The 25928-nt window shown below is 43.2% G+C and overlaps 1 protein-coding gene across 1 annotated transcript; it reads left to right on the forward strand.

Moving 5' to 3' along the window:
• Window positions 1-716: 716 nt before the first annotated feature.
• LOC144493713 (splicing factor 3B subunit 6) lies at window positions 717-9571 on the forward strand. Its single transcript, XM_078213088.1, has 4 exons — window positions 717-819; window positions 2474-2592; window positions 7520-7658; window positions 9078-9571. Exons 1-4 carry the CDS (start codon window positions 790-792, stop codon window positions 9162-9164), a joined length of 375 nt encoding a protein of 124 aa, XP_078069214.1. The 5' UTR covers window positions 717-789; the 3' UTR covers window positions 9165-9571.
• The last annotated feature ends 16357 nt before the right edge of the window (window positions 9572-25928 follow it).

Raw genomic sequence — 25928 nt, forward strand, 5'->3', positions numbered from 1 at the left:
CAATCACCGACTCTTGTCGCCAGTGTTAAATCTGAGACTACCGGGTAGGTGTAGCCCCAAAGAAGTCACATGGAAAGGAAGCCACAGGTACAATAGGGTTTATTGAAGAACTGTACTCCTCACACTCCAGACCTTAAGTGGCTGTAGGGGCAGTTTCCCGGGCAGGTTAACCCCTGCCCTGGGTCACCTGACCCACCCTCCTAAAGGGCCTGCAGCTTGTTTTCCAGTATATGAGATAAATGACGGTGATATTATCGAAAAAAAAGTCCTCGTTTCCTGACAATATATTAACATTTGGTCATTAGTTTGGGATAAACTTTAAATGCTTGTTTTCTTTGCTCTCAGCACTGATAAAGGGTCATCCAGTCTCAAAATGTTGGTTCTATTCTCTCTCTCACAGATGCTGTCAGACCTGCTGAGATTTTCCAGCATTTTCTGGTTTTGTTTAAATGTTGTCCACCAGGTTTCATTATGGCACTCCAGGACCACCTAGCACTCAAGAGTCCAGAAGCACCCAGTGCCAAAGGAACATCCAGCGTCCACTAAAGGCATCAACAACTAGAGGCTGAGGAACACTCTGCGCCCCACAGATACCCAGGCCCAGTTACAGCTTCACAAACAGCCTGAGGCCCAGTGACTGCCAGGCCCAGTGACTGCCAGCCCCGCCCCGTCTGCGGCCACAGTGATATCACGACGCAGGTGACGCATGCACGGCGCTCGCGGTATTTCCTGTTTGCCGACGGCTACTTCCGGTTCTGTTGTCGGCACATTCTTCCTGAACCGGTCGCGATGGCGATGCAAGCGGCGAAACGGGCGAACGTGAGTGAACGGGGGGGGGGGCAGCTCCGGGCGGTGTGTCCGGAGCCCTCACCCAGGGAACGGGGATGTTCCACCGGGCGTGAATCCGTCCTTTAACCGGGCCCACCATCCTGGCTCTCCTCTGGGCCTGCAGCGCCCCGACCTAAAGTCGGTGTCACATCTCCCACTGCCCCCCCCCCCCCCCCCGGGATTCAGCTGAGAACCCATTTGGCAGAATGGCTTTTCGCATCCACATGACTGGCAGCAGTTGGGCGGGTCGCAGCTGGGCCAACCCCAGTCTCCTGTTTGTTGATGGTTCACTTTTTTTTCATCTCCTGATCTTAACATTGGCCCTGTTGCTGTAGTCAGGAGACCTCAGCTCTGACGAAGGGTCATCCAGACTCGAAACGTTGGCTCTATTCTCTCTCCACAGATGCTGTCAGACCTGCTGAGTTTCGCCAGAATTTTCTGTGTTTGGCCTCGCCTGGTTAGCAGGCCTATTAAGAAGTTTAACAACACCAGGTTGGAGTCCAGCAGGTTTGTTTGGTGGCAGGGGCCGCGCGGGCTTTCGGAGCTGCAGGCCCCTTCTTCAGGTGAGTGGGAATTCTCAGAATTCTCGGAGTTCCCGCTCACCTGAGGAGGGGGCTTGTGGCTCCGAAGGCTTGTGTGGCTTTTGCTACCAAATAAACCTGTTGGACTTTAACCTGGTGTTGTTAAACTTCTTACTGTGTTTACCCCAGTCCAACGCCGGCATCTCCACATCATGACTAGCAGGCCTATTACCAGATTAAAGCAAGGTGCTGGTGCTCTGAAACGAAGTGCTGGAAAAATCGCAGCAAGGCTGGCAGCATCTGTGAAGCGATAAGAGTTAACATTATGAAGACCCAATGTTTGGTCAGTGTGATATGCCAGGTCGTGGTTAAGTAACCTGGTCACTTCCAAGACATGACAGCAGCTTCAGGCAGGTGAAAGCCCAGGAGGATGGTAGTTGATTAAATATTCACAGCATACGAGTTTGGCCATCGAGTCTGTATATCTATTTTCTCTTAAAGCAATCTAGTAAGTCTGACTCAAAATAAAATATTTTCCCTGCAGCCTTGCCAATGTTTTTCCCTTGACGTGCTTACCTAATTCCCTTTTAAAAGCAACAGATGAATCTGCCTCATTCTCTGCCAGTGTGTTCGGAGTCCTGGCCACTGTCAAATCAGTTTCTCTATCTTGTCTAGAATCTTCATGTCTTTGAGCACCTTTACCAAATCCCCCCTCAACCTTCCCTTTAAGGAAAGCAACCCTAGCTTCTCCAGTCTATCTACATAATTGACGTCCCTCATCCTTGGAATCACTCTAGTATTTATTTTCACCCTCTAAGGCCGTTGCATCCTTAAAGTGACATCCAAAATTGGATGCAGTACTCGGTTGTGGCTAAAATAATGCTTTATAAAGGTTCACCATGATCTGTTTACTTTTGTACTCTATGCCTCTTATTTTAAAGCCTTATGACCCACTTTCAGTGTGCCCCTGTATCCATCAACAATATGTATGCACATATCCTTCGGTGTGTGTTCCTGCACACCTTTAGTATTGTGTTTCATTAAAAAAGATATTGCCTCCCTTTTCTACCAAAAATAACACTTCACATTTCCCTGCATTATGGTAATTTGTTTTCCCATTTCAGATTCGTTTGCCTCCAGAAGTAAACCGCATCTTGTACATAAGAAATTTGCCGTACAAAATAACTGCAGAAGAAATGTATGATATATTTGGGAAATATGGACCAATCAGGCAAATCAGAGTGTAAGTACTGTGCTATTTCTGATTAATTTGGGAGGTACCTTTTTTCATCGTACTCTATTCATGCCTCCTAATCTGTTTAACGAGGGTACTGTATATACTATTAGATGGATCAGAGGTGATGGAATTGGCTGTAATTAAGAGTCTTGTCCTCAATACTAGTCTCTGACATTTGCACTGGCATTTCTTCTGGAAGCAGATGTTTGCCAGTACTAGGCCTCTGAGCAACAAAAATGGGCTGCAACAAAAATGGCACAATACTACCCCGAGTTATTTTTGTTTGTATTTTTTTTCCATGAGTTATGTTGCTGCTGACAATCACATTTTAATTTGATGTTTTTAAGTTTCCTTTGTACTTTGATTTTTGTTCGGGCTGTTCCCCCTCCTTTTGGGGAGCTGCCCCTTTTACTTTGTCCTGACTTAATCTGAGTTTGTTTATTTGGTTTGACCTAAAAAGAGGGCAAGGCCAAAGGTCAGCAACTGTTGCTCATCCTTAATTTCCTTGAGAAGGAGGTGATAAGTTGCATTCTTGAACAGTCTCCTGTTCAGCAGTCAGACTTCTCTGCAGTCCATGTGTCGTAGGAACATCTACAGTGCTTTTAGGAAGGAACGGCAATATACTTCTAAGTTGGATGATTTGTAACTTGCCGGTGCTGATGTTCCCATGTGCCTGCTGCCCTTATCCTTCGGTGTGGTTGAGGTTGAAATGTCATGGATGTTATGAAGTTCACATCCATCTAGTTTTATTTTAAAGTAACATTTTTAAGCCTCAGTAATCTTTTCTTGGTGTTTTTCAAGTTCAGTTGATGTTTATTTGTCCTGTTATACAATATCTGCCATGACCAGAATAAGTACAAGTGTCAGCTGTGTTAGAAGAAACTGAAGCATGGATTTCTGAGATCCGAAAGAATATTTGAAAGCTAGATTGAGAAAACAATCTCAAGAAAAAATGTAGTTGGGTCAGCTTGCATTTATACACTCCTCGTGTGCAGAATGTCTTCAAGGCCGAGAAGTAAGCACCAGGCTGGAAAAGGAGTTGGAAGAGGGACAAGGTTGAGGACGCCATTGAAGAGAGTTCTTAAGATTGCTACGACTGGGATGGAGAGGTAGTAAGGCAAATGGTTTTGGGGAAGAATTCACAGGGTATGGAGGGAATGATTGAAGATGCTAGAGGGAATAGGCATGGTGGCACAGTGGTTAGCACTGCTGCCTCTCCGTGCCAGGGACCCAGGTTCGACTCCCGGTTTGGGACACTGCGGAGTTTGCATGTTCTCCCGTGTCTGCATGGGTTTTCTCCAGGTGCTCCGGTTTCCTCCCAGTCCGAAAGACTGGTCATGCTAAATTCTCCCTCCGTGTTCCCGAACAGGGGCCGAAGTGTGGCGACGAGGGGATTTTCACAGTAACTTCATTGCAGTGTTAATGTAAGCCTACTTGTGACACTAATATATAAATTTAAACAGTAATCTGGGATTGGGAGCATAGGCTGCAAGAGGCACCAAGCTCCTCCACCCAACCCCTTGCTGCCTTATTAATGGCATGCAAAGTGGTGAGAGGAATCAGCAGTGGGTCGGCAACCAGGGAGGTGAGATGTGTTAGAAGTGGAGCCAGCAAGGTGGTAAGGGGGTGGCCAGCAGAACAGAGCAGGATGGGCAGTGAGGAGTGGCTGGCAGAGTGGGGTAGTTGGCAAGCCATTTAGGGTTCAATGGGCAAGGGTGCAACAATGTTGTAAGTAGTGCAAGGTGCCAAGTTCTGTTACAGTTCGATGACAGGAGCTGAAAAAGCTAAGCTTTGTTAAACACTTAGTTCAGTCTGGAATAGCAGCCAAGGAATTGAAGTTTATAGTTTCTAAATATGTATCACAGCAAGAAATGCAGAAAGTAGAATGTAATTAGCAGTAACTCATCATTGAACAGTTCTATAGCTTCCTGACTCAACTAATATAGAGGTGCATACATTTGAGAGAGGTATTTGTTTCTTATTTCTATTTTCTGACGAAAGCTAAGATTTTGTATAGGGTTGGTTCTATAGATGCAACTATTTTAGGCAAAATGGTATTGTCATTGGACTAATAACATTGGATAATGCTCTGAGGACCTTGTTTCAAATCAAACCATGGTAGATGGTGAAATTTGAATTCAGTAAAAATCTGGAATTAAAAGTCTAATGATGGCGCTGAAACCATTGTCAATTGTTGTAAAAATCCATCTGGTTCACTAATGTTCTTTAGGGAAGGAAATCTGCCATCCTTACCTGCTCTGGCCTACATGTGACCCCAGATCTACAGCAATGTGGATGACTCTTAAATGTCTTCTGAAATGGCCTAGCAAGTCAGTCATTTCACATTTTCGGCATTTTGGGATGGGTAATAAATACCAGCCAGTGTGCCCATGTCCCGTGGGGGTGTAAAAAAATAATATATTTTAAAGCCAAACAACAATGGTAAAGTTTAATATTGCAGAAGTGGGTCCACTGTTGCTGAAAGCTGTGACAAGATGAAAACCAAAATGTATTTTTTAAAACTGAAATTGCATACGAATGTAAATGAAGAAACCTGGTGGTTCATTGCTGAGAAAAATAGACTTGCATTTGTTTAACACCTTTAATTACCTTGATGTTTCCAAGAGCTTTACAACCAATTAGTAGTGCTGAAGCATAGTTACTGTAATAATGGAGGAAGCGCGAAAGCCAATTTACACACAGCAAGGTCCAACAAACAGCAATGTGATAATGACCACAGTTTGGTTCAATGATGTTGCTTGGGGGGCAAATATTGGCTGGGACACTAGGGAGAAGTCCCTTTCTACTGCTAAATGTAATGGTGCTGTTAAATGTAAAGAAACTTTGGCTGTGTATGAATAGGGCAGTGATGTTGTTTATCCCACTAGCTAATGCCAACTTGAACATGATTAGTTAAGTGAAGAAATGCAGCTTTGTACCAGATAAAGCTCTAAACTGCCTCATTATTTGGAATAATACCGTCAGCATGAATTTCTCAGAACACCTTCCGAGCTTAGAGAAGAGCCCCAGTCCAGCTTGTTTGTCTTCTTAACATGAGCCAAGTTCAGCTAAATGTTTAATTCACGCTGAGCTAAGCACACACAGTTCATTGTTCTCTGCTGCAGACTTAAATATGTAATTGTCCCAGATTTGGAGCTACTTTTAAATTTGTGGACCAACAGATTGAGGTTTGTATGATGGTGGGGGCAGGGGAGGCTGAGAGAATAAATTTGCTTTATTTGTGTTCTATTTCTGGCTAGAAATAAATATATAAATAGAAATTAAAAGTTTAAAGGAAAAGCAATCTTTTTTTACGATGAGACCTTGGATAAAGAGTTTTCCAGTGATATTGTTGCCAGTTTTTAGCTAGAGTAGGCCATTCGACTCCTTGAATCTGTTCTACTATTCAATTAGATCTCGGTTAATTTGTATCTTAACTCCAGTCACCCGGCATAATTTCATAACTTTTAAATCTTGCCTGTGAAACAGCTGTAAGTTTCTGTTTTGACATTTTTAAGGATCTAGCCATATTTCTGCAATAATGTGATTTTGGTGTTTCATGTCTCTGGAAAAGCTGAACTTTGATATATTTCAGGTTGAAGCAAGTAGACCATTATGCATAGGCAAATGGCAGCCATTTGGCCTTTATTGCTGGAACAAAAACAAATTCCTTAATCTGCATTCTCTCAATATTGCCCTGATCGTCATTTGCTTCAAGTATTTCTGTGATTTTTTTCTGTCAAAATATCTTGTGCTATAACAACCCTGAAGAACTTTTATCTAACCTATCTCCCGACTGTCCTACTGACAATTTTAAATTGACGCATCATTGATTCCCCACCGGGGAAAAAGTCTTTTCTCATTAACTATGCCAAGTTTCTTCAATCTTAAACAGCTGTACTAAATCTTTTAACTTTCTCTGCTCTGGTGGTATTCAAATCCCTAGTGTCATCAGAAGAATCTTCAATCTCTTGTTGTAACATTCTTGCTCTGATGAGACTTGCAAAACTGTGCTCAAACTTTGGCTTCAACCATTCTTTGGTAGCAATATTGTTATTTCTGGTGTAAGGGAAATCAAAATTAGATTTTTGCCAAGTTAGTCTTTTGTTCCAAGTTTTGGGGGAATGCAGTGTTTTTACTTATTTCCCCTCCTCTGGTACTCGGTATCCAAATCAACAAAGGCCTGAACAACACAGTCTAAATACAAATTAATACTACATGTACTTGCACCAGTTTCCGGAAGAGCGCCCTTTACCAGAGCATACAATTGCCTTTCTAGTAAAGCTAAGAGGTACAGATTTGTAGTATTTTCATGCTGTGGACCGAAAATCATTGGAAATTATCTTGACAATGCCCAACCTCATTTCGCCCAAGACACTCCTGGCTCAAAGAAACTTGCATCCCATAGGTCTAGTTGAAATTGAAACCTAATATTCAGAGAAGTTGACTGTGTTGCTTGATATATTATTTGGTCATGGATAAATTGCAGATCTTTTTGTAATAATCATAAAGTCATATACTTTTATTGAAATTTGCAATCTCTTGAACTTATGTTCTTTAATGTTTCTAACAGAGATTAAAAGATGCTGTACATAGGGACATGAGTCGGCCACTCAACCCCTTGTCTATTCTACTATTCAATTAGATCTTGGCTAATTTGTATCTTCACTCCAGCCACCTGCATTAATTTCATAACCCTTAAACATCTTGCCTGACAAACCTCTAAGTTTCAATTTTGAAATTTGAAGATCTAGCCACAAAAGCTTTACTGGGTGAGGATGTTCCAGATTTCCACTATCTTTTATATGAAGAAGTACTTTCTGTAGTTCTGTAATGCCAGGTCTGTAAATTAATTGCTAGAAGAATTAAAATTCATCGAATAAAATGTAGCCTTAACCACATTGGTTTTGCATAATTCTTAATTCCATTGCAGAGGAAATACACCCGAGACAAGAGGAACTGCATATGTTGTGTATGAAGATATTTTTGATGCCAAGAATGCTTGTGACCACTTATCTGGATTCAATGTGTGCAACAGATACCTTGTAGTTTTATACTACAATGCAAACAGGGTAAGTTTCATGAATCAGTTTTAATGTGAAGCTTGATTTTCCAGTGCCATTTATAGCTACATCAAATATAAATGCCTTTTAATGCTTAAAAATCCAAGACCATTCACAAATCGTTAAAGTGAAGATCAGGAAAAAGATTAGAAGTGGTGATCAAAATCTTTCACCACTTTCAGCTGATGGAGTTTTGAGCAGGAGTGACGGATTCAGAGATTAAGTTCCAAAGAATACGAGGTGATTTATTGCTCAACTGCAATGGAGGGTGAAAGTGGAGGTGGAGAGGTGCAACTCGGGTTGCTGGAGTTAGAAATAAGACTGCATGCAAGGAAATGTATAGGACTGGAGGAATTGTTGAGATTGTATGGAGCAAAGCTGTGCAGGGAAGCATGCAACTTCAGATTTTAAAAAATTAGCTTTTATTTATTTGGGATGTGGACATCACTGACAAGACCAGCATTTGCCCATCCCTAACTGCCCTTGAACTGAGTGGGTTACAAGGCCATTTCAGAGGACAGTGAAAAGACCGCCTTATTGATATGGATCTTGTCACATAGGCTAAATGTTTTCTTTAGTCAAATTGATAGTTTCAAGGCCACCATTATTGAGACTAGCTGTAATAAATTCCAATGTTGTTTCTATTTTAATTTAATCTCCACCGCTGCTGTGGTGGGATTTGAACTTGCCTCCCCCAGAGTATTAGCTCTGGATTACTAGTCCAATGACATTACCACTAAATCACAATCTGAATATTTAGTATGGAGGACAGGAAACAAGTACAGGACTTAGGACTGGATGGAAATATGCGGCCATGTTTTGGACACATCGGAATTTCCAGGAGAATGGAATAAGAAACACATCAGGGTAGTTGCCTGGAAGTACAAAATCTTTCAGAGGTTCAGGCATAAAGGAACTTGCAATGGCTGTGGAGTTTAAATCTGCTTGGGGTCCCGTCGGGTGCCAAAATCTCACTATTTTATTTATCTCAGTAGTCTTGTTTGGTTTTGGAGCAAGCTAGAGAAAGAAAAGGAGCATGGTTTATTGTGGTGGGACTTAGACTACTGTGTTTAACATGGATATAAAAATACCTGGGCCAATGTAATTCGAAGTGTTCTTATAAGGGTTGTGTTCTGTTGTGCCTAACTGTTGGATCCACAGTTGAGCATTAGAGCTTGCTACATTTGCTGATTGTCTAGCTTAAAAAGTGTACCATGGTTTTAAGACACTTTGGCAAACTTGGTCCTTTTAAATTTGAGATGTGCTTTTGTGGTTAACCTTCAAAATCTTCAAATGCTTGAAGATAATGGAGCTCGTCTTCTATTGGTGCAAATTCACAATTGTAAATCTGTTAAAGGTGTGGCTATTTTTGTAGTTTTCCTAATGATCGTCATTTCAGCATTTGATCTGTTTATGTATTTTTTATAGGCTTTCCAAAAGATGGATACAAAGAAAAAGGAAGAGCAACTCAAAATTCTCAAGGAAAAGTATGGAATCAATACTGAAACAAAATGAGCCATTGACTTTCTCTTTTTAATTTTGCATTGTAAATACTGTTGAAAAGACTTTTGAACATTTCAAATAATTCAGCGATTTGGATATATCTCCAAGTTTAAGAAAATCATTTGTTTAGAGTAACAATGGGTGGCTGTTGTTTTAAATGTTAGTGCCATTTATTTTGGCCTTAACTATGAATTCAACCTCAAATATATCAAGTTTTTGACAACAGTTCTTGCTAGTTTAAAGCATAGCATAATTATTTTGAAATAGAAATGATAGTTTTGTATTTGCAAATACTTTTCATGGGTCACACAATGGTTACCAAAGGGTAATTCAAGTCATTTTCTTTTTCCACTGTCAAATATGTGCACACTTGTATTCAAAATTTGTTTATGTACATTAAACTGTGAAATGGTTTTACATTTGAGGCATTATTGATTGTGCTTTCTGAGAGTGAGTGTGAAGTTATAGTTCTAGCCCAAGCCCATTGACATCATAGAATTAGGTGACCAGAGCACTGGATGATAGCTGCTTTGAGCAGACAAGGAAACAGATGAAGAAACTACTCCTGAAGGTATTCTGCTCCTCCATCACTTCCCAGCCCTGGTTTTCTCCCTTAACCACGCTGCTACTTCAACTCAATTAAAGGTTCTTGTCATTTAAGGGCAGCTTGTTATAAAGTTTTAAATATCAGTTGGTAGCTTTCACCTGAGTTAAATGTTCCATTGTCCTGATAAATCATTTGGAAGAAGAAAACATAATTAAAGTTTCAACAGGACAACCTAAAATTTGACACACACAGCATTATGCTTTGTTGAATTTCAGTAACTGCTGCAACTTTACAAGCAAGTAATTCAGTCAGTGAACATGCATCATTTCCATGATCATACTGCCTTAGGTGGTATAATCCCAAAAACATGGCTGGAATTTTACCATCCTGCCCGCCATGGGAATCGGAAAGGTCTGTTAACCTCTGGCGGAATTTTACGGTTTCAGGACGAGTGAAGCTGTAAAATCCTGCCCCATATCTCAGAAGAAATACAAAATAATTTGCACCCAGCTTTGTTTCGAACCCCTTTACATGCTTCCTCCAAATTAAATTTTTCATTGGTAGTAAGGATCGTTTCTGTGGATTTGATAAATATTCTGAATATCTTGGAAACAGTTGGTGTGCATCGATAGTCCTTCAAGTGTTCAATCTTTTTTAATTTGAGAAATGATTCCATAGCACAGCAATCACTTCTGCAAGAAAATTTCATTGTCATACAGAAATCAATTTAAATACTTTGGGTCGATGAACAAGCTGGCAATTAAATAAATATATTTGTATTACTGTTCAGGCACTATGAACAACAAAGAACAATACAGCACAGGAACAGGCCCTTCGGCTCCCCGGTCCAGGATTGAATCCTGAATCCAGGATCCCCGCCCAATTTTCCAGCCTATCTACATACCAATATCCTATCCACCGAGCTGTCCCTCACAGCTACGATGCTTTGTTCATTACAACCTATTAACTCACCCCCACCCCCCCATTCCAGACCTTGTGATCTCCAGGGAGAGGCGAAAACCCAGAGTGAAAAACCCCAGGGCCAATATGGGGAAAAAAAAATCTGGGAAATTCCTCTCCGACCCCCTGAGGCGATCGAAACGAGTCCAGGAGATCACAATGGCCCTGATCGGAAAATGCTTCCCAACCCTAGTCATTTCCACTTCCACGAACACCATATGAATTCCCTGCCCCCGAGACAGGTTCCCAACTATCCGCAGTCTCGCTCTGTACTGGCACCAGCAAGATGATCATAGAATGAAGCCTTGAAACGAGAAACAAGGAACAATTAGCCTGCGCCGCTCCCTGGTCCAAACTAGACCACTCTTTTGTATCCCTCCATTCCCACTCCCTTCATATAGCTGTCTAGATAAGTCTTAAACGTTCCCAGTGTGTCCGCCTCCACCACCTTGCCCGGCAACACATTCCAGGCCCCCACGACCCTCTGTGTGAAATATGTCCTTCTGATATCTGTGTTAAACCTCCCCCCCCTCACCTTGAACCTATGACCCCTCGTGAACGTCACCACCGACCCGGGGAAAAGCTTCCCACCGTTCACCCTATCTATGCCTTTCATAATTTTATACACCTCTATTAAGTCTCCCCTCATCCTCCGTCTTTCCAAGGAGAACAACCCCAGTTTCCCCAATCTCTCCTCATAACCAAGCCCCTCCATACCAGGCAACATCCTGGTAAACCTCCTCTGTACTCCAAAGCCTCCACGTCCTTCTGGTAGTGTGGCGACCAGAACTGGACGCAGTATTCCAAATGCGGCCGAACCAACGTTCTATACATCTGCAACATCAGACCCCAACTCTTATACTCTATGCCCCGTCCTATAAAGGCAAGCATGCCATATGCCTTCTTCACCACCTTCTCCACCTGCGACGTCACCTTCAAAGATCTGTGGACTTGCACACCCAGGTCCCTCTGCGTCTCTACACCCTTTATGGTTCTTCCATTTATTGTGTAGCTCCTCCCTACATTATTCCCACCAAAATGCATCACTTTGCATTTATCAGGATTGAACTCCATCTGCCATTTCCTTGCCCAAATTTCCAGCCTATCTATATCATTCTGTAGCCTCTGACAATGTTCCTCACTATCTGCAAGTCCTGCCAGTTTTGTGTCGTCCGCAAACTTACTGATCACCCCAGTTACTCCTTCTTCCAGATCATTTATATAAATCACAAACAGCAGAGGTCCCAATACAGAGCCCTGCGGTACACCACTAGTCACAGGCCTCCAGCCGGAAAAAGACCCTTCCACTACCACCCTCTGTCTTCTATGACCAAGCCAGTTCTCCACCCATCTAGCCACCTCCCCCTTTATCCCATGGGATCCAACCTTTTTCACTAGCCTACCATGAGGGACTTTGTCAAACGCTTTACTAAAGTCCATATAGACAACATCCACGGCCCTTCCTTCGTCAACCATTTTGGTCACTTCTTCAAAAAACACCACCAGGTTAGTGAGGCATGACCTCCCTCTCACAAAACCATGTTGACTATCGTTAATGAGTTAATCCTTTCTAAATGCGCATACATCCTATCTTTAAGAATCTTCTCCAACAACTTCCCCACCACGGACGTCAAGCTCACCGGCCTATAATTACCCGGGTTATCCTTCCTACCCTTCTTAAATAACGGGACCACATTGGCTATCCTCCAATCCTCTGGGACCTCACCTGCGTCCAGTGACGAGACAAAGATTTGCGTCAGAGGCCCAACGATTTCACCTCTCGTCTCCCTGAGCAGCCTTGGATAGATTCCATCAGGCCCTGGGGATTTGTCAGTCTTTATATTCTCTAACAAACCTAACACTTCCTCCTTTGTAATGGAGATTTTCTCCATTCTTTGGGCTCCAAGCATAAGTCCCCACTTTTGTCCCTGAGAGGTCCGATTTTTTCCCTAACAACCCTTTTGTTCCTAACGTATGAATAAAATGCCTTGGGATTCTCCTTAATCCTGTCTGCCAAGAACATTTCGTGACCCCTTTTTGCTCTTCTAATTCCCCGTTTGAGTATTTTCCTACTTTCATTGTACTCCTCCAGAGCCCCCTCCGTTTTTAGCTGCTTGGACCTAACATACGCCTCTCTTTCCCTTTTGACCAGTCCCTCAATTTCCCTGGTTATCCATGGTTCTCTAATCCTACCCTTCCTATCCTTCTTTTTTACAGGCACATGCTTGTCCTGTAGCCCTAACAACCGTTCCTTAAAAGACTGCCACATACCAGATGTGGATTTACCCTCAAACAGCCTCTCCCAATCAAGAGCTGCCAATTTCTGCCTGATCCCAATAAAGTTAGCCTTCCCCCAATCCAACACCTTACCCTTGGGACACCACTCATCCTTTTCCATCACTATCCTAAAGCTAACAGAATTGTGGTCACTATTTGCCACATGTTCCCCAACCAAAACTTTGAAGACCTGACCGGGCTCATTCCCCAGTACCAGGTCCAGTATAGCCCCCTCTCTAGTTGGGCTGTCCACATATTGTTCCAACAAACCCTCCTGTACACATTTTACAAATTCCTCCCCATCCAGAGTCCCTGCCCTCAGCGATTTCCAGTCTATACCAGGGAAATTAAAGTCTCCCACTACAACAACCCTATATTTCCTGCACCTATCCAGTATCTCCTGACATATCCATTCTTCCACTTCCCTTGGGCTGTTGGGGGGCCTGTAGTACACCCCCAACATAGTGACTGCTCCTTTCCTGTTTCTAAGCTCCACCCAGAGTGACTTGCTACACGACTCCTCCGAATTGTCCTCCCTCTGCACCGCTGTAATATGCTCTCCAACCAATACCGCTACTCCCCCACCTCTTTTGGCCCCTCCTCTGTCTCGCCTAAAACACTTGTACCCTGGAATATTCAGCTGCCAGTCCTGTCCCTCTTTCAACCAAGTCTCTGTCACCGCAACCACATCCAAATTCCTCGTGCGCATTAAGGCCCCAAGTTCGTCTGTTTTACCTGCTACGCTCCTTGCATTGAAGTATAAGCACTCCAGACCCCCAGGCTCAGTGAGGTCGTCCTCCCCCAGAGTGCTCTTCTTCTTTGCCAGCCTTGTCCCAGCCCCAAGCTCGTCCCCAGCCACCTCACTTATAGACCTAATAGTTTGATCCCCACCCCCCTGCCATACTAGTTTAAACCCCCCCGAACAGCACTAGCAAAGCTCCCAGCCAGGATATTTGTGCCCTTCCAACTTAGTTGTGACCCCTCCCTCTTGTACAGGTGCCATCCTCTCCTGAAAACCTCCCATTGGTCTATGAAAATAAAGCCCTCCCTCCTGGACCAGTCCTTTAGCCAGGCATTCATTTGAACCAACTCCCTATTCTTAGCCTCACTGGCACGAGGCATTGGGAGCAGCCCAGAGATGGCCACCCTAGTGACCCTGCTTTTTAACCTATTTCCCAACTCCCTGAATTGCTCTCTTAGGACCCCCTACTCTTCCTATCTACGTCATTTCCACCAATGTGTATAATGACATCAGTTTCTTTATCTTCCCCTTTTAATATGCCTCCTATCCGCTCGGAGACATCCGTGACCCCAGCACCAGGTAGGCAGACTACCATCCTGGAGTCCCTTTCGCCCCCACAGAATCGCCTGTCTGTGCCTCTAACTGATGCATCCCCCACCACTATCGCTCTCCTAACCCCTCTCTTCCCTTTCCGGGCCACAGAGCCTGACTGTGTGCCAGTGACCTGGTCACTGTGTCTTACCCCTGGAGAGGCACACTCCTCCACACTATCCAAAACAATATACCTGTTTTGGAGTGGGACAACCACAGGTGACCCCTCTTCTAACTGTCCACTCCCCTCCCCTCTCACACCTGTCACCAAGCCCTTCCTATTTTGAGAGACCACTGGAGTCCTCCCTTGTACTTTACCCTTCTGCCCTTTACTCCTCCTAACTGTGACCCACGTGTCATTCTCCCGATGCCCCGTTGTAACTAGTTGCCTATAACTCCTGTCAATTTTTCTCCCATTTTCTCTGACTAGACTAAGGTCAGCGATCTGCAGCTCCAGTTCCATCACATGGTCCCTCAAGAGCTGCAGTTCCACGCACCTGGCACATATGTGAACCTCTGGGAAGCTAGGTGTTTGCAGGAACTCCCACATCCCACATCGGAAGCACTGAACTGGCCGATCACTCATACCTGCCCTTATCCTTTATAGGGTTGGATAAAAAATAACTAGCCTTGCCTCGCCCTTTCAGCCCAAGCCCTGTAAGCCAAAGCCCTTATAGTGCACACTCTGCTACCCACTCACTCCACTGCCCGCTCCCGACGCTGCCCGCTGTATAGTGCAGACGGCTTTTTATGCTCCCGGCGAACCCCCCAAGTAACTGCCTTTTATGCAAAGTAATTAAGGTTTCTATATTCATTACACATCTCTTCTATTAACCTGATATCTGAAATTAGCAAATTTTAAAAGTAGAAATATTCTCGTGAAACTTTGTAATTATCTATTCCTCTGTTTCAAGAGAATGGATTAAAATTTCCATTTGTAAATCATAGAGTCCAACAGTGCAGGAGGAGGCCATTCAGCCCATCGAGTCTGCATCAAGAGATGTTGTCGAATCTTTCCGTCTTGCACTCACCAGGACAAATGCAAGAATGCCAAATTTCAAGCAATTGCAACAATTTATACTATGGAAGAAAAGGGTGTTGATTGGCTGAGCATTTGAGAAAGCAGTGAGGAATTATATGTTCCATGCTAATTCCAAATAAAGAGCACAGCTTGAACATAATTCCTTTTGCTTGCAGAAAACAGGTCCCTATATAAAGGTCACTTTGTAAATGAGCTCAACTGATGACCTTAAATTGATTGTGTAAGTATTAGTAGTGCATTCAAGAATCAGAATTATTCAAGTGTTGCCCAATCAGATTAAATTCACCAACCTAATTAGCACCACCTTCTCCACTAGTATGAATTGTGATCATTTATAACTTAGCATTCCTGCATTTTTCCTGATGAGTGCAAATTCTGTATTATTACCAAGTGAATGTTTGTATTCCTGACACGTGTTTACTCGTTTTTAAATTATGATGAAATACACAATACTTTGTTTTAATTTTAATTCTTGAAACTGGCATGTAAATTAGAGTGGGACGTTTGGTGTTAAGTCAGGAAAGGCTTTATGTAAACATTTTAAATGCCACCAGAGATATGGATGTCATAACATACTTTTGAAAATAATCTCACCTGCAGAGTAACACTTTGTATACGATATATAAATGTTATATTGCAATAGAATGTATGGGAGAAAAGAGGTTAATGATATGTATGATGCACCGGAAGATGCATTTGAGTCCTCACTTATGGCAAGGTGCCTTGCATATTACAGCCAACACAGAATTGGGTGTCTGATGCCTTTCAAGAATTGATATTACAATTCCCAGTACCACAACTCTCCACCAAAATTAATGTTGCAATGTTTTAAAATATTTGGAACAAGCACTCCATTCTTGAAGCTACTGTTCAACACAGCATTAATGAAGATGTTGGAATAGGATGAGTAGCATTAGATAACCTTACTTCATTCCTTTTTTAATAGCTGTAGGTTTGATGTCATTTTTCCTTGCAAGCATCTTGCAGCCTGAAGACCAAAATTTATTCAGGACTCCCATAACTTTGTTTCAAGAGAATGGATTAAAATGTCCATTTGTTACTCATAGAATCCTATAGTGCAGGAGGAGGCCATTCAGCTCATTGAGTCTGCATCGACCACAATCCCACCCAGGCCCTATCCCCATAAACCCATGTATTTACCCTAGATAGTCCCCTGACACTGAGGGGCAATTTAGCATAGCCAATCCACCTATCCTGTAAACTTCACACAGACAGTGACCCAAGCCGGGAAGTGAACCCAGGTTCCTGGTGCTGAGGTAGCAGTGCTAGTCATTGTGCCACCCCAAAAGCCTAGTCTGAGTTGTCATGGTTCAGGTCAGAAACTCCGAAGTGTTTTATGGAGCCTGTCTGGATCATAAGTTTTGCACCTTGAATTTGGCTAGGTGATATGTTTCACTTCAGGTATGATTCAAATGACTCACTCGGGAGCTTTTATCAAACAAAGTTTATTTAAGAATATAGTTAATATGTATGGAAAGAAAATTAGCACTAGCTTTTATCAATTACAAATGAAAGCAAAACAACCACAAAAATGTATAACCCTTAACAAATATATCTAAGATGTTCCAATCAAACCAATCCCATAAACAAAATCCTTTGATCAAGTTCAACACAGCAAAGTCTAATGCTCACGTGAAACTGGAATTAAGCCCTTTGGTTGGAGAATTGAAAACTCTCTGTCTTGTCAGTTCCAACAGCTCCCCTTGATGTACCCAGAACAGTTTGAAGTCAGAACAGCTTCCCCAGGACCCCAGATAGACTCTGGTCAAGCCACCAACAGCAGATTCTCCCCTTCAGAAAGGCAAGACCTTGCTTTCAGATAACCAGCAGAATTTCCCCAAAAAAACAGGGAGAGAGAAAAACTTCTTTTCAGCTTGCCGTCCCTTCTAAAACTAAAACCTACAGCTCCAAACCGAAAATGAAACAGCTTCTTTTGCCTGACCTCCCAACAATGCAGAGTCATAAACATCCCAGTAAAAATAAACAAACCCCCATTTAAACAGCAATTAAAAAGAGTCCTCCAGACAAACCAGCGCCATAATGAAGCCAAAAAGGCCTGCTTACAACTGCAGAAAAGAAAAATCTCTTAAAGGTACACTAATGTCTCAGAGCACACATGAACTTCTATGTGTAGGTTCTACAACGTTTTGAGAGGTGCTTTAGAGATGAATGACTCATGAACATTGATGACAGCAGTGTAAATGGAGTTTTCCCAAGCATTCTGATGTTCTACAATCAGCTTTAATGCCCAGTGTGTCCTCTGCATTCCTCACAACAGTAAAATCCAAACTGCTTCTGGTTATTCCATGGGCCACTTGACTGAATGATTAACATGAATCCTGAGCCTTAGGTACCTGAGATTCCTGTGTAGCTTTCCGATTTCAAGTACGACACCTCTTGTAGCTAGAAGCCCTAAATATTCTGAAACGTGTCCGAAATTCAATTTTATTCAACAGAGAAAGAAGTGCAGCTCCAAGGCAGGCTAGTTGATCTTTTGCTGCTCTCCAGCATGGAAACAAGTACATTATGATTTGTCAACACAAGTGCTGGAGCTCTTAGGCTTTGAACTTTATTATTTTAAAATGAAATTTCCAAAGATGATAGAATAAACATTCTACTAGACTAAGATTTAAGCTATAAAGTACAAAGTTGGTTTATCCAATAGTAAGTGAATAATATACTACAGATTTATAGTGGTTACAGCTTAATTGACTTTTCAGAAGGTAAGAGATAATGAACAGTTGCAAATGCTGTGCTAAATTTAAATACAAACTAAACTTACAATGCCTCTGGCAATTAATCTCATGTGGTGGTTTGCTGCTAACCTTTCATTATATTTCACATTTGGTTCGCCCCCTGAAATTTGTTACCATCCTTCACCTACTCCACAATGAGATGCAAACCATCATTTTCACTGGCGGACTCATCAGTGAAGACTGGGGTCAACCAGAAAGTCGGTACAGTGGTACAACCTTTCTTCATTTACCTCACAGCAATATTGCACCTTATCTCTAGCAAATTGCCCAGAGGCCTGGAGATAAGGGAAGACAGGGAAGCTTATGCCACCTTGAATTATAAAACAAAATTACTCCAATTTCAGTCATTGCGCTTCAGTAAGCAAATTACACTTACGTGTGCACTCACTCAGAAACTGAGCTCCAAGTCATTGTCGACCACTTCTCCGAAACATATGACAAAAACTCCCAGAAAACTAAGGTTCTCCTCCATCCAAGTCCCAAAACACAACACCTCCCGTCTTTGCTAAAGTTCAGCAGTGAGATGCTTGAAATTGTGAAGCATTTTCCATTTCTTGGGAGCCTCCTCTTGATGAAGGTGGGCATGGACAACAGAATTCATCATTGCCTCCAATGTGCCAGTTCACCCTTCAGCTGATTGAGGAAAAGAGTATTTGAAAGTCAGGATCTCCAATCCAAGAATACAATCATGGTTTACCAGGCCACAGTATTCCCACACAACTACGTGCTTCGGAGATGTGGGCAACTTACACAAGCACCTCAAAGCACCGGCGAAGTACTAGAATCATAGAAACCCTACAGTGCAGAAAGAGGCCATTTGGCCCATCAAGTCAGCACCGACCACAATCCCACCCAGGCCATACCCCCATATCCCTACATATTTACCCACTAACCCCTCTAACATATGCATCTCAGGACACCAAGGGACAATTTTTAGCATGGTCAATCAACCTAACCCACACGTCTTTGGACTGTGGGAGGAAACCGGAGCACCCGGAGGAAACCCACGCAGACACGAGGAGAATGTGCAAACTCCACACAGACAGTGACCCAAGCCGTGAATCGAACCCAGGACCCTGGAAGGATCTTGAGAAGGCACTACTGTCAGTAGTGCCTTCTCAAGATCCTTCAAATCCAGTGGCAAGAAAGGTAGCCCAACAGCAACATCCTCTCCCAAGTCAACATGCCCAAAATCGAGGCACTAATCACTTAAAACCAGCTCAGCTGGCAGGACATGTCATTCATATGCCTGACACAGACCTACTTACAACTCAGTCATGTCAAGAGGCTCTGAGGAGGACAGCAAAAATGCTTTAGGAATGTCCTCAAAGCATCCCTGAAGAGAACAAACATCCCCACCAATTCAGAGGAATCCCCGGCTTTTGATTGACCAAAATGGAAAAGGTTTATTCAAGAAGGCATTGAATACATCATGAAACTTCATTGGGAGCACACAGAGGCAAGTCAAGGCGTTGGAGACAGTGTCCAAATGTCCAAACACCTCATTTTTTCCAACCCTTCCCGGCCCTGAATGTGACAGACACTGCAGATTGCACTTTGGATTTTTCAGCCATCTCAGTACTTATCAAACTGAATTGAAAGCAAGTTATCCTTGATCCCAGAGAATGTCTTCGAGAGTTTCTCTGCCCTATCTCCTCTGACTCAAATGAAACAAAATCGGCTGAGAAATACCATTCAAAAATATGTTTTAAAGTTTATTTATTAATGTCACAAGTACATTAACACTGAAGTTACTGCAAAAATCCCCTAGTTGCCACGCTCCAGCACCTGTTCAGGTACACTGAGGGAGAATTTAGCATGGCCAATGGCACCTAATCTGTACGTCTTTCGGTCTGTGGGAGGAAACCAGAGCACCTGGAGGAAACCCAGGCAGACGCAGGGAGAACGTGCAGATTCTGCACAGACAGTGACCTAAGCCAGGAATTGAACCCGGGTCCCTGGCGCTGTGAGGCAGCAGTGCTAACCACCGTGCTGTCCAAGACCAGGACAAAGGAAATTCAAATATGCACTTTAATAGAACTAGCAGTCAAACATAGTGAAATAAAACTTAATGTGCTTGTATTTGAATTGAAATAGTTTGGCCCCTCCCTTAGATACTTTTGCAGGCATAACATCTGTTCTGGAGATATTATTTTATTAAAACATGCTGGACCATTTTCTGTGAGTCAACTTGGTTTATTTTATAGTACTTTATTTACTATGACAGGAAGGAGTAAATAACAAAATGGACGTTTTACTCACTGTGGCTGGTTTGTTTTGCAAAACATTTAGCTGTTTGAGTTAGAGATATAAGAAAACTGGAAACTAGAAACAGTGCATTTCCCCTTCCAAGCTCTGAATACGTGACTTTGTTTTTGAAAATTAGCCAATTGTTCCTCAGGCTCAGTAAGACTTTTATTTAAAGAGAAAATGCTCGGATTCTGAGTCACTGGTTAAAAAAAAACTAATGGAGAGTTTTCCTGGTTTAAAAGGATTTTCACAAACAAGATGGGCTCCATTTTTTGAGGGTGACTGCTCGTTGAGGCCACACATAAGATGGTCAGTAAATCCAAACCCTCTGGATTTTGTTTTCCCTTCATGTTGTAATCCTTTTGGAAAGTATTTGTGGTGAAAGACAGCATCAGGCTTTCCCGAAATTGGCACGTCCATTGGCACTCACTGCTTATCCTCACATAGGAAAAATTAGGTAAGTACTGGAGAATGTGATTATATCCTTTCAAAATGATGTCTGCTTGTACAGTGTCTGTGGTTTGTCTCCAGTGTCAAACAAATACAAGCGGCTCTCTAACTGAAGAGATATGAGAGATGGGTTGGAGTAACTTTGTATTTCAAATATGAACAGCTGAAACAGAAAAAGAGTATTGTTGAATTAACTTTTCTCCTTAATGCTTTCCGATGTTCTTCTGAACACATATTTGCTGAAGCACATCAAGTTTGCAACAAAATGCAACTAATTGTGGGTGATTCCTGACTAATACAAAGCATTTGGTAATGCAGATCCATTCTTTCATAGCTTTTCCTCAGTTTATTTCCCTTGTGATGTTTTCAGTGGTATGAGACTTGCTTCCAGGTCTACGCCTGAGTAAGTCAAACTGGATGCATATAAGTGGCCAGTTTTTTCATTTGCAGTATCCGTTCCCCCCATTGGTGGAGGTGGGTTTCGGTACCTGTGGAGTAGGAAAGCCCAGGAAATGGCATTGGGTCAGGATGCCGATTATAATCCTGCGCTCCTTTGCCTTTGCTCAGGGTGGGTTATGAGTTCTGCAGAAACCCCTGAGGGTCTCACAAGAAAGCAACAGAGCAAATTGAAAGGACAATTAAGAGCCCTTTTAACCTGTTTCCATTAACACATGGTTTCCACACTGTGTCTGTATCTCGCCAGCGTCACTGAGGTAAGTGCACAGTGGGAAGATATTGCTCAGTGAAACTGACAAGCTAGGAAGGTTTTGATCAGTTACACTGAAGCGATCCAGCCATGGCCATTGAGAGGCTGCTGTTCAAAACATCTCCTCTCAGTGTTCCTACACTGCTTCTCGGCTGATAGTCAACTTCTTGAAAGACACTTTGTCTGTCTAGCACTTCACTCAACTTCAGCTTCATGTGTTTGCTGCGAGCCTTTATTATGACATGAAAGCAACTTATGCAGCTCCACTTTGAACCTTTGCTAAGAGTCAAGAGCAGAGGTCACACAACAGACAACTGCTCCAACAGCAGCAGGAGGAACTCTACCAGCATTACTGGCTGCTTTCTCCTCAACGCCCTGCCATAGGAGAATTGGGATGTATACTGAAATCCAGCTGGAAGGAAGCAAGACCGCAATCACGGGAAAAACGTCAGTTTTCCTGACCTGTCTGAGCACTAATGCCTCAGGAGGCTCAGGCGCACGTGGCAGCGGCCTGCTGACATCCACAGCCTCCTGAAATAAGACTCCTACCCAATGGAGAAGGTGGGCATGTTTTACCAGTGACTGGTGACATTGCTGTTACTGCAGCCCCCATCCCCCTCAGGTAGTTACCTCTTGACTGGCTCTATCTTCTATTTGTAAGGAGAGAAAGCAGAGAGGTGTGAGTAGTCGACTTATGTGCGGAGGAGGGAAAGATACCATTTGCAGAGGCTGAACATGAGGCATGGGTGGATACAGCAATATGCTGATTATGTTGGCTATTTGACGGAGCGTGTGAGGGGTCTACAGAGTGGAGCTGCAAGATACACTGACCTGAGGCACGCTATGCAGGAGAACACTGGAAACATCAGAATGTGGGGCTTGGCAGCTGAAATGTTATGTCACTCACCTTTCCTGTCCAGGTCCTGAATCCTCTTGGTGAACTTCCTGTAGGTTGGAGAGACCGCAGCTGCTGCTACCTTCTTCAGTGTATCTATGCAAAGGATAGAATCCCATGTCAGATCCCACAGCAGAACATCCAGATAAGAGTGAAGGATCCAGAAAGCTGCCATCCCAGGTCGCCTCTCCATTCCTGTGATTGCTGTAGCTTTAAAAATCCAAATGCTGCTGAGGCCTTGGAACCAACGCCATGGTCCTTCAAATTAAAAATCCGTACTTTCACATATCCAGGGGACCTTTTCCTTCATTTACAAGATGAGGGCATCACTGGCTAGGCCTCAATTTAATGCTGATCCCTTGTTGCCCTTCAGAAGGTGTTGGTGAACTGCCTTCTTGAACTGCTGGTACAACAGCCTGACATATTCATGGAATCCAGAGGCAGGATGCTAATGCACTTGGAAAGAGCCTTGGCAAAACCTGACCATGAGGAAATCACTTTCACGACACAAAATGGCACCTTCATTCCAGCATAAACTAAGTGGAGAAAGTGCCGTCGATAGTTTCTACTCACTAGTTTCTCATTGCAGTTAAATTAACACTAGGAGTTTGAAAGAATAAGTAATTATTTAATCTACCATACTACAATCATTGAAAATTTTCAAAATTGTCAGAATAACAAAGGAAAAATACTTGTATACTTCCAATAGAAAATCCTGGCTGTCATAACGATGTATACAAAAGTTTAGAAGAATAACAGCTACAGCTATACAGTGAAGATGGAGGTGCTAAAGATATAATGAAGTATTAGAAGCAGTACATTTGGTAAAGTATTGTTGAAAAACTTCCCATCTTGCACTCATCAGGACAAAGTACTGACATCAGGGGAAACAACAACTTTATACTGTATGAGAGAGTGGTGATTGGATAGCAAGTGGGAAGGATTGTGACAAGCTTCACTTTCTGCTAGTGATGGAGTGGCATATTTCATCCAGCAATTCATGGAGATTTGCAACTCACTGCTTATCTCTACCTCAGCACAAATCTCATTTTTAAAAATCACCAATTACCCCATGCAGGATTAACTCTGTTATTTTACCAGCAAATTCTGGCCCAGAGCGTTCTATAGGTAACCGGTTAAAATCTCAGAAGCAGGTGGTTGTCATGAATGGGAATAGATTTGAATGGGGCATTGACATGAATGGAATGTCACAGTTATAGTCAGTGTCAGCTATAGCTCAATTAGTTAGCACACAGGTCTCCGAGTCAGAAGATGTCGCAGAGACTTGAGCTCAAAATCTAAGCTGTAGTACTGAGACAGTGTTGCACTGACGGAGGTGCCATCTCTCTAATAAGGCATCAAATTGAGGCATCTCCTGGATGAACGTGAAAGAACATTCTCTGGAATAAACTGCTGAGGCATATTGTGGTATAAAGGACAAAATGAGAGGGGAGAACTGGTGGGGGGGAAAATGAACTGGAGGTATGTTGGGATCAAACGGGGCTTATGGACCGCATTTGTTTAATAGGGAAAGCTCCTGGAAAAGGATATATTCCCAGTTAGAACATAGCACAAACAGGCCCTTCGGCCCACAAAGTAGCGCCAGTCATGTCCCTACCTACCTAGGCTTATATATAGGCTTACCTATAACCCTCAATCCTATTAAGTTCCATGTACTCATCCAGGAGTCTCTTAAAAGACCCTATCGAGTTTGCCTCCACCACCACTGACGGCAGCCAATTCCACTCACCCACCACCCTCTGAGTGAAAAACTTACCCTGACATCTCCTCTGTACATACTCCCCAGCACCTTAAACCTGTGTCCTCTCGTAGCAGCCATTTCAGCCCTGGGAAAAAGCCTCCGAGAATCCACCCGATCTATACCTCTCAACAACTTGTACACCTCTATCAGGTCACCTCTCATCCTTCGTCTCTCCGAGGAGAAAAGACCGAGCTCCCTCAACCTATCCTCATAAGGCATGCCGACCAATCCAGGCAACATCCTTGTAAATCTTCTCTGCACCCTTTCAATCATTTCCACATCCCTCCTGTAATGAGGCGACCAGAACTGAGCACAGTACTCCAAGTGGGGTCTGACAAGGGTCTTATAAAGCTGCATCATTATCTCCCGACTCCTAAACTCAATCCCTCGATTGATGAAGGCCAGCACACCATACGCCTTCTTAACCACCTCCTCTACCTGCGAGGCTGATTTAAGAGTCCTATGGACCCGGACCCCAAGGTCCTTCTGATCCTCTACACTGCTAAGAGTCTTACCCTTGATATTATACTCCTTCATCCCATTTCACCTGCCAAAATGGACCACTACACATTTATCCGGGTTGAAGTCCATCTGCCACTTCTCCGCCCAGTCTTGCATCCTATCTATGTCACGCTGCAGCTTCTGACATCCCTCTAAACTATCCACAACACCACCAACCTTTGTGTCGTCGGCAAACTTACCAACACATCCCTCCACTTCCTCATCCAGGTCATTTATGAAAATGACAAACAGCAAGGGTCCCAGAACAGATCCCTGGGGCACTCCACTGGTGACCGAGCTCCATTCAGAAAAAGACCCATCTACAACCACTCTCTGCCTTCTGCAGGCAAGCCAGTTCTGGATCCACAAGGCAACGGCCCCTTGGATCCCATGCCCTCTCACTTTCTCGAGAAGTCTTGCATGGGGGACCTTATCGAATGCCTTGCTGAAGTCCATGTAAACCACATCTACCGCTTTTCCTTCGTCAATGTGTTCAGTCACATTTTCAAAGAACTCCACCAGGCTCTTAAGGAACGATTTGCTTTGGCAAAGCCGTGCTGACTACTTTTGAGCATACTAAACTTCTCTAAATGTTCGTAAATCCTGTCCCTCAGGATCTTCTCCATCAACTTACCAACCACTGAGGTTCGACTCACCGGTCGGTAATTTCCTGGGCTATCCCTATTCCCTTTCTTGAATATAGGAACCACATCCGCAATCCTCCAATCCTCCGGAACCTCTCCCGTCTCCAACGATGACGCAAAGATCATCACCAGAGGCTCTGCAATCTCTTCCCTCGCCTCCCACAGTAACCTGGGGTACATCCCATCCGGTCCCGGCAACTTATCTATCTTGATGCTGTTCAAAATTTCCAACACATCCTCTTTCTTAATGTCCACATACTCTATCTTTTCAGTCTGCCGCAATCCTGTAGTACAACCACCTAGGTCTTTTTCCACCGTGAATACCGAGGTAAAATATTCATTAAGCACCTTTGCTATTTCTTCCAGTTCTGTACAGACTTTCTCACCTTCACATTTTATAGGTCCTATTCCTTCACATCTCATCCTTTTAGTCTTCACATAGTTATAGAACGCCTTAGGGTTCTCCTTAATCTTACCTGCCAAGGCCTTCGCGTGACCCCTTCTGGCTCTCCTAATTTCTTTCTTAAGTCCCTTCCTACAAGCCGTATACTCATCTAGATCCCTATCATCGCCTAGCTCTCTGAACCTTTTGTACGCTTTCCTTTTCTTTTTGACTAGGTTCAGCGCAGCTT

The sequence above is a fragment of the Mustelus asterias genome, chromosome 5 (assembly GCF_964213995.1).
Source record: "Mustelus asterias chromosome 5, sMusAst1.hap1.1, whole genome shotgun sequence".
Taxonomy (NCBI): Eukaryota; Metazoa; Chordata; class Chondrichthyes; order Carcharhiniformes; family Triakidae; genus Mustelus; species Mustelus asterias.